Source organism: Notolepis coatsorum (genome assembly GCF_963971535.1).
Source record: "Notolepis coatsorum genome assembly, chromosome: 16".
In the NCBI taxonomy this organism is placed as follows: Eukaryota; Metazoa; Chordata; class Actinopteri; order Aulopiformes; family Paralepididae; genus Notolepis; species Notolepis coatsorum.
The window spans coordinates 13,539,966-13,549,770 of record NC_140180.1 but is presented as its reverse complement, the minus strand read 5'-3'; the positions used below and the strand labels follow the sequence as shown (position 1 = coordinate 13,549,770).

Genomic DNA, 9,805 nt, shown 5'->3' with positions numbered 1-9,805 from the left:
GTCCACTTCATAACATTCTGACGCTAGAGTCGGGACAAAGTGATAATTTGACGGAGCGCTTGTCATGGCACCCTTAGCTGACTGACGAGAGCAAAGTGCACGCGTGTCCCGACTCCCGCGCACGGGTGTAAGAGAGGAAAAGAGACTTGAGTTATTTTGTATGTTACAAGAGACTTTTAAGGAGAAAAATCGTGATTCACATTTTAGAAAGAATCGTGCAGCCCTAGTGTTCAGGTACTTTCTCCTTCTCTCTTCTCTTCTTCTCTTTTTTGTTCTCTCCTCTCCTCTCCTCTCCTCTTCTCTTTTCTTCTCCTCTCTCTGATATTGTTATATTGTATTTGATCTCTTCTGCGGTGCAGATGAGGAGGCCCAGGAACAGTTTTTTAGCCAAACTAGTGAATCTTCTTTCTAACAGGGTTTCCTCCTCTCCCTCTCTCCATAGTCTTCATCCCAGTCCAGAACCAACATGAATCTGTCTGACCTTCCCACCTTCACCCCCAGTGCCTTCCCTCCCAGTGGCTTCAACTACGCTCGGCCTCGCCACTTCATTCAATCCCAGGCGGCCTTCCAGGCCCCCAGCTACGAGAGCGTCCAGAGAGAGGCCCAGTCCCAGACCCAGGCCCACTCCCAGGCCCAGACCCAGGCCCACTCCCAGGCCCAGACCCAGGCCCAGACCCAGGCCCACTCCCAGGCCCACTCCCAGGCCCAGACCCAGGCCCACTCCCAGGCCCACTCCCAGGCCCAGACCCAGGCCCAGACCCAGAGTATCCAGACCCAGGCCCACTCCCAGGCCCACTCCCAGGCCCACTCCCAGGCCCAGACCCAGAGTATCCAGAACCTGGTTCAGAATAGTCAGAACGTCATGGAGACGTCGGGTCACACTAAGCATGAGTCCAGCCAGGCTTTGAGCCAGAATCAAACGGTTTCCCAGAGTCGGTCTTTGAGCCAAACTCATTCAGTCGCTCAGTCTGTCTCTCAGTCCGTCGCTCAGTCCGTCTCTCAGTCCGTCGCTCAGTCCGTCTCTCAGTCCGTCTCTCAGACACAGTCTCATTTTCAGTCACTGAATCTCAACCAAAACCGGAATCAAAGCCAGTCTTTGGCCCAAACCCAGATCCACCCGCAGGCCAACGGAACCGGCAAGTCTTCCCCGTCCTCCTCCAGCGTGGGCTCTCACACCTCCACCCCGGCCTTCTCCCTCCCTCCCCCCGTCTCCCTCCCTCCTCCCCCCGTCTCCCTCCCTGCCCCTCCATCTGCCTTCCCACCGCCCTCTTCCCTCCACGCCTCCTCTTTCCCTCCTCCTCCGCCCCCCTCCTCCCTCCCCGTCATCTCCCCCCCTTCCCCCTCCTCTCCTCCCTCCCGGGCCCCGATGCGCTCCACCATCACCCTGACCCCCCGCGTGCCCAGCGCCACGGGTCTGGGCAGCGCCACCCTGCCCGCCAACCAGGACCAGGTCAGGTCGTCGCCCGCCGCGTACCTCTGCTCCGTCCTGCCGCTCTCCTCCTTCCTGCCCTCCTCCTCCTCCTCTAGACCCCAGGACTCATCTCCTCTCCTCCCCTCCAGGGGGTCAGCCTTCTCCCAGCCCCTCCCCGTCTCCCCCTCCTTCCCCCGCTCCCCCCCCTCCTCCTCCTCCTCTGGCCTCCAGCCCATCCTGGCTCCGCCTCCTCAGATGCTCCCGGTGGTGTCTCTGCCCGCCAGCTACAAGTCGTTGCCCAGCATGTGAGTCTGTTAACCCCGTTAACCCTTTCACTGCCGCACCACCACCAAACGGTTAACCCTTTCACTGCAACGATACGGCAGGTTAACCCTTTCACTGCCACACGACAGCAGGTTAACCGTCTGCGGTGTGATGGTAAAGGGTTAACCTTCTGTAGTGTGGTAGTGAAAGGGTTAAGCGTACCCTACATTTTGCATAAAAAACGCCTGACGATTGCGTACCCAAAGTAATTTGCGATTTATTATATGCATGAGTCCGGTCTCTTTTGTCTGAAGTTTATTACACAAAAAATCACTCTGAGTGCTAATGTAATGGAGAAACGGAGGTTTGAACACACTGAAATAAAATATTTACTCCTTACCTTTGTGTTGACTTGTTGCCAGATGCCTGTTTTTGGGTTCCAGCTGAGAGGTAGGAGCTGTAAAACGTAACGGTTCCATAGCCTGAAGTCTTGAGTCATACAGGTCCAAAGTTTATAAAAATCCGATGAAAAATTTGTGTTTCACAAAGGTTTTTGTAATGTGTGTACCGCAATAATTCAGTGTGATTATCCAAAATGGCCGTCCACTTCCATTCTTTCAGACGCGCGAGTCAAACAAAGAGCTTGTTTGTCTTCTTCTGCCCCCTTTCTCCTTGCAATCAGCGCTCGTCTGGGATCGCTTTCGGAGACGCTCCTTCTTGGCTACAACGGTGGTCAATCATTTTCGCCATCAGAGGTGACTGGTCAGTTCAGGACCGTTCGCAAACCGGACGTGGTCACGGCTTGTCAAATGACGCTCTTGTAACTCGAGACTGAAGGCACGCAATAAACGTGAAATAGTAATCAAACCATTGGGGGATCCGTATGATGCTTCTGTCGATTAATAATTAAATATCTGTTCAGTAAGCCTACATTAGCCTATATATACTTGTTTCATGTTTTGTTTAAATAAAACTAAGGCACACAATTCCTAGAAATGTGACTAAACAAAGTCGTTTTGCCCCTGAGGGATGATTTACAATAAAATTAGAGTGCTTAAATTCTTGACGCTATAACTCTCAAAATGCTAGCGTTAGCACTTGGCACACAAAAAGATACACGCGACGTAGCTGACTTAACGCTAACTGGTGCAGCATGAATCCGAAGTATTTCCAGGCGGGGCTTTTCAGATTGAGCTCGGAGTGCAAATCACTCTCTCCGGAGCCGAGTTGGGATCTGAACTCCCTGCCATCATCACGAATTGGAAGCGACGGCAACGACGTCAACAACTATTAGCCGTTCGGGGGGCGGTCAGGTGGCGTAGCGGAGATTGTGCTCGTCACTCACCAATGCAAGAGGCTGCGGTCTCGACTCCCGGAGAGTCAGCATTGCCTTGGCTCGGGCTGATCGCTATACTAACTCGTTTGGCTGAGTTAGGGGGAGGGGAGCCGTGGGTGGGTCCTGGGCGTTGTGGACAGCGACCCCTACAGTTCGGTCGGGGCGCCTGCTCAGCGAGCGTAGGATCTGGAGAGAGGTAGTGCGGCCTCCCACACGTTACACTCTCCCGGTGAGAATCTGCGCGGCCAGGCTGGGAGAAAAATCGGTAAAAAGGAGGGGGGAAAAGATAAAAAAAATTAAATAAAAACGATTAGCCGTTCGCTATTTCCTGGTCGATTCCGGACATGATGTCAGAATGAATGCCAGGCGGCTCAGCCAATAGGCTATTCGTTCAGGAGCCTCTACTGTCAGTCATGCAGCGAGTTCTAACCTCGTTCCCAGTTTTATCTCCGTGAGATGAAGCCTGGTAAAGAACTACGGCCGAAAGTGTCTATGCCGGGTTAGAATTTCCGGTGTACAGTATGTACTTCCCCTGGAAGCTGCCTCCAAACGGACCAAACTTTTCCCGAATCCTGTCGGCAAACAAGCTATAGAACGTCCCGGTCATGTAGTGAATTCTTCAGGCAAAGCCGTTGCAGCGGCTTAAACAAGGAAATATTGTGCACTTCACACGTTTCTATAATTGTTTTGTTGAAACCGGAACGCCTGTAGCCGGTACTTCCTGTACTTCCGTTTAGACATTTTAGGAGGCATATCTTTACCAGCCTAAGAGCGTTCAGACACGGGCGAGAAGTCGAGAGGGAGACCACCGGGCTGTTTAAATTATTAATATCTTTTGTACACAAATCACACTTCGAATATACATTTTTACTATCTAATGTAAAAAAACAATTTTTTACAACGATTATGAATTTTTATATAGAATATTCGTTGACAGCCCTGGCTGCACCCCAGCTGAGACGGACACCTTTCACAACCTGGCCAGACCTGAGCCAAGGCCGACTGGGACGCGTCTGTGCCAAATACAACGCAGTTCGGTTTCCGGATTCCTCTGATTGGCCACTAAGCCCACGTGACGCGACTGGGACTGTTGCATCATCACGGTTTAGCACGGCAGTCGGTGGTGTGAATTTTGAAAGGTTTCCTAGCAACCGGAGAGTTTACAAGCAACGCATAAACGCATATATATATAATGGAACTAGGGCCGGGGGAATTTTTATTCCACAAACATAATAGAACTACAGGTAGAAGGCGGCTGGGTGGCGCAGTGGACATTGCGCGCGTCACCAACGCAAGAGACACTGGGTTCGACTCCGGCTGTCGGCGTTGCCTCCGGCTTGGGCCGGTCGTCATACTGACTCAATTGGCAGAGTTAGCCGGTGGAAGTCGATGGGTGGTAATCTGGACGTTGTGGACAGCGACTCCTACAGGTCGGTTGGGGGACGCCTGCACAGCAGAGACAGGAAATAGTGGGGGTAGCGTGAGCCTCCCACACGTTACACCTCGCCACAGAGTCCGCGCTGGCAGGTGAAAAGATGCGACAGGCTGCCTCCTCGTGTACCGGAGGGGACACGTGATGCAAGGCTTCTATCCTCCATACGACCGGCCAGTGGGGGGCATATGCGAGCAACGTTCAAGACAGGGGAGGGGAGAATTGGCACAGCGGGTAATTGGGATAAAAAAAAAAAAAAACAAGAAAAAAAGTGGATAAAAAAATTAAAACTACAGGTAGAAGATATTCTAGATATATAATACAACTAAAGGTAATATATATTCTACAAATATAATAGAACTAAAGGTAGTATTCTAGATATATAATACAACTAAAGGTAATATATATTCTACAAACATAATAGAACTAAAGGTAGTATTCTAGATATATAATACAACTAAAGGTAATATATATTCTACAAACATAATAGAACTAAAGGTAGTATTCTAGATATATAATACAACTAAAGGTAATATATATTCTACAAACATAATAGAACTAAAGGTAGTATTCTAGATATATAATACAACTAAAGGTAATATATATTCTACAAACATAATAGAACTAAAGGTAGTATTCTAGATATATAATACAACTAAAGGTAATATATATTCTACAAACATAATAGAACTAAAGGTAGTATTCTAGATATATAATACAACTAAAGGTAATATATATTCCACAAACATAATAGAACTACAGGTAGTAGATAATCTAGATATATAATACAACTAGAGGTAATATATATTCCACAAACATAATAGAACTAAAGGTAATATATATTCCACAAACATAATAGAACTAAAGGTAGTATTCTAGATATATAATAGAACTAAAGGTAGTAGATATTCTAGATATATAATAGAACTAGAGGTAATATATATTCTACAAACATAATAGAACTAAAGGTAGTAGATATTCTAGATATATAATAGAACTAGAGGTAATGTTCTAAGGTAATAACTCTTCTCTCCAGCCTTCCTAAGCCCATCCTGAAGAAGACTGTGGCTCCTCGCCCTTCCTCATCTCGCTCTACAGATGAAGACATCCAAGGATCTAAAGACGCTCTGATCCAGGACCTGGAGAAGAAACTACGCTCCAAGGAGGCCAGGAGGAGGAACAGTCAGGTAACTACAGTGATGTCACTGACCGGGAGGAGCAGTCGGGTAACTACAGTGATGTCACTGACCAATAGGAGGAACAGTCGGGTAACTACAGTGTTGTCACTGACCAATAGGAGGAACAGTCGGGTAACTACAGTGATGTCACTGACCAATAGGAGGAAGAGTCAGGTAACTACAGTGATGTCACTGACCAATAGGAGGAAGAGTCGGGTAACTACAGTGTTGTCACTGACCGGGAGGAGCAGTCGGGTAACTACAGTGATGTCACAGTGATGTCACTGACCAATAGGAGGAACAGTCGGGTAACTACAGTGATGTCACTGACCAATAAGAGGAAGAGTCAGGTAACTACAGTGATGTCACTGACCAATAGGAGGAAGAGTCAGGTAACTACAGTGTTGTCACTGACCGGGAGGAACAGTCGGGTAACTACAGTGATGTCACAGTGATGTCACTGACCAATAGGAGGAACAGTCGGGTAACTACAGTGATGTCACTGACCAATAGGAGGAACAGTCGGGTAACTACAGTGATGTCACTGACCAATAGGAGGAACAGTCGGGTAACTACAGTGATGTCACTGACCAATAGGAGGAACAGTCAGGTAACTACAGTGATGTCACTGACCAATAGGAGGAACAGTCAGGTAACTACAGTGATGTCACTGACCAATAGGAGGAACAGTCGGGTAACTACAGTGATGTCACTGACCAATAGGAGGAACAGTCAGGTAACTACAGTGATGTCACTGACCAATAGGAGGAAGAGTCAGGTAACTACAGTGATGTCACTGACCAATAGGAGGAAGAGTCAGGTAACTACAGTGATGTCACTGACCAATAGGAGGAAGAGTCAGGTAACTACAGTGATGTCACTGACCGGGAGGAGCAGTCGGGTAACTACAGTGATGTCACAGTGATGTCACTGACCAATAGGAGGAACAGTCAGGTAACTACAGTGATGTCACAGTGATGTCACTGACCGGGAGGAACAGTCGGGTAACTACAGTGATGTCACAGTGATGTCACTGACCAATAGGAGGAACAGTCGGGTAACTACAGTGATGTCAGTGATGTCACTGACCGGGAGGAACAGTCGGGTAACTACAGTGATGTCACAGTGATGTCACTGACCGGGAGGAGCAGTCGGGTAACTACAGTGATGTCACTGACCAATAGGAGGAAGAGTCAGGTAACTACAGTGATGTCGGGCGGTCAGGTGGCGTAGCGGAGATTGTGCTCGTCACCAATGCAAGAGGCTGCGGTCTCGACTCCCGGAGAGTCAGCATTGCCTTGGCTTGGGCTGATCGCTATACTAACTCGTTTGGCTGAGTTAGGGGGAGGGAAGCCGTGGGTGGGTCCTGGGCGTTGTGGACAGCGACCCCTACAGTTCGGTCGGGGCGCCTGCACAGCGAAGGTAGGATCTGGAGAAAGGTAGTGTGACCTTCCACACGTTACACTCTCCCAGTGAGTGAACTCTACACACGTTACACTCTCCCCCTGTAGAACTCTATAGCACAACCCTCCCTGTGGAGTTTGTCCCGCCCTGTGGAGTTCGTCCCGCCCTGACCCCTCCCTGTGGAGTTCGTCCCGTCCTGACCCTTCCCTGTGGAGTTCGTCCTGCCCTGTGGAGTTCGTCCCGCCCTGTGGAGTTTGTCCCGCCCTGTGGAGTTCGTCTCGCCCTGACCCCTCCCTGTGGAGTTCGTCCCGTCCTGACCCCTCCCTGTGGAGTTCGTCCCGTCCTGACCCCTCCCTGTGGAGTTCGTCCCGCCCTGTGGAGTTCGTCCCGCCCTGTGGAGTTTGTCCCGCCCTGTGGAGTTTGTCCCGCCTGTGGAGTTTGTCCCGCCCTGTGGAGTTCGTCCCGCCCTGTGGAGTTTGTCCCGCCCTGTGGAGTTTGTCCCGCCCTGTGGAAGTTTGTCCCGCCCTGTGGAAGTTTGTCCCGCCCTGTGGAGTTCGTCCCGCCCTGTGGAGTTTGTCCCACCCTGACACCAAACCCCTCCCTGTAGAACCCGCCCTGACACCATTCAAAGTGACCTTAAGACCCAGCTAACCCCCACAATGTTATTATTGCTTATCTGACAGTATTGTATTCTATCTCTTTATTAAATAGTTAAATTCTTGTTATACAAGTCTGTATTATTATTATTATTATTGTTGTAATGTTGTTATGACGATGTCTCCTGTCAGAAACTGTCCTATGAGGAGCGCATGGCGCGCCGGCTGCTGGGGCCCGACAACGCCTCCTCCATGTTCGACCAGGAAGGCTACGACCTGCCGCTAGAACAACAGGTACCCTGTCTGTGTGTGTACCCGTTACCTGTGTGGGTACCGGCGTGTGTACCATAGGGCTGAGCCCAAACGTTCGAACCTTCGTTCGTTACGTTGGCATTCGAATTCTAAATCAACATTCGATTAACATTTTTAATAAAAAAAAATGTTTATGTGTATTCATTCTGTTTAAACCAATGGGGTTTTTCTTCACAGTTGCAGATAAAGATTAGGCTACACTAATATTATAGTATTAAAAAAATAATAATAATCTTTATATTATATATAACTATTTATATTCATTAACACATTGGTTGCCAGCCGGATATGACTATTTATCGCTTGGATGCCACCACGTTAATCAATGGGAGGACGAGCACATTTGCGAACGCATAAACTATATCTTAAATTATGGCTATGTGTCTAATACACCCGTCGCTTATCAATGACTTGCTTGCAGTCAACATGTACGAAACGGATTGTTTTTTCATCAGTACATTTCCGTTTTATACCGTTTTGAATACGAGTATAGTTTCGGAGAGTTCTAGTAATTTCAGAGAAATTCCGCGAAAATAGCCATTTACTGGAATACACAAAACACGTTGTCATTTTCCGGCTGATTTATGAATAGTTTTCAAATGAATGCTAGATTATCGAGAGTATTTGTGTTCTTATGCACGATACAAAAGTGGGCTGAAAAATCATTTATTCGTGCCGCGCTCAGCGCCTAACGCCACACACACACACACACACACACGTTGTGCAATCTGTGAAAAACAACTCTGATTAACCCAAAACTGGTAACATAGATTCCTTACCTCAGATCAGATGTTCTGCAAAAAGATGAATCCAATTCCTGATCGCCATTCCAAATATTGATCGCGTTTATTGATCCAACGTTATAGTCCGAGACGCATAATCCAAGCTGCTTCCAGCCTCGCCAGTGACTCTGGTAACAGACCGGAGTATTTCTCTGATGCACTTTTTCACTCAATCAAATGATGTGCATTACCATCCGGGAGACGATAGGGGCGGTATTTGCTCTTTTCGAGCTCAGAGCCATTCCCAATGATAATGTCAGGCTGGACGGATGAAAAATGAATGGATATCGCTAATAAAAGAAATAACGATTAAATAACAAGAAATCTCGTTATTGGCAACCAACGCATGGCGGCCAACAACGAGATTTCTCGTTGTTGGCAACCAATGTGTTAAAGAAAGTTGATTCAATTTTTTTTTTTTAAATCTTTTAATCAGATGAATCACTTTATTCAAATTGAGGATTTAGTTCGAGGATATTTATATAAAAAAAATATATATACATTATTTTGGAAAAAATTATTGGAAATATTTTTTAATTTATTTAAAAATTTTATTAAAAGCGAAGGTTCGAACGTCCGTTCGAAAAACCCTGACGAAGTTCGAATCCCAAAAACAGTCTTCAGGGACAGCCTTAGTGTACCGGGCGGTGTGTGTAGCAGTGTTTGTCAGAGACGCTGGACGCGTGAATATTAAAGGCAACAAACTTGTGGCTCTCATATTTGCGAATACAATAGCGTTCACCCTGATGTAAACAATTCTACAACGGAAGACGGCCGCTGCAACTCTCTGCCGCGCGGCAGCGCGGTCACGTGGCCGTGTGGCCAATCAGAGAAACGCTGAACGCAAGGCTGAACACAAGTTTGTTGCCTTAATATTCACGCAGCCTGGACGCGTGTAGCTGTTTCGCAACAGTAAGTGACTTCCGGGGTAGGCCTGATTGGCCCCGACAGGCACGTGACGCGCAACTTTCTCTGCCGCGCGGCACGCTCCGCGGGGCCCTTACGGAATTACGTAACCGTCCAAATACGCCATGACTCTCATTCGGCGCTATAGCTCACCTCGCAGAGCAGCGGTCCTGCGATCCTGCGG

At 48.1% G+C, this 9,805-nt stretch overlaps 1 protein-coding gene across 1 annotated transcript in view; it reads left to right on the top strand.

Moving 5' to 3' along the window:
* Window positions 1-466: 466 nt before the first annotated feature.
* The window catches only part of myot (myotilin), a gene marked incomplete at both ends in the record, with an annotated part of 35,408 nt that continues 26,069 nt past the window's right edge, over window positions 467-9,805 (top strand). The window contains 3 exon segments of the mRNA XM_084331950.1: window positions 467-1,716; window positions 5,480-5,630; window positions 7,814-7,915. Coding sequence (XP_084188076.1) covers window positions 467-1,716; window positions 5,480-5,630; window positions 7,814-7,915 — 1,503 coding nt within the window.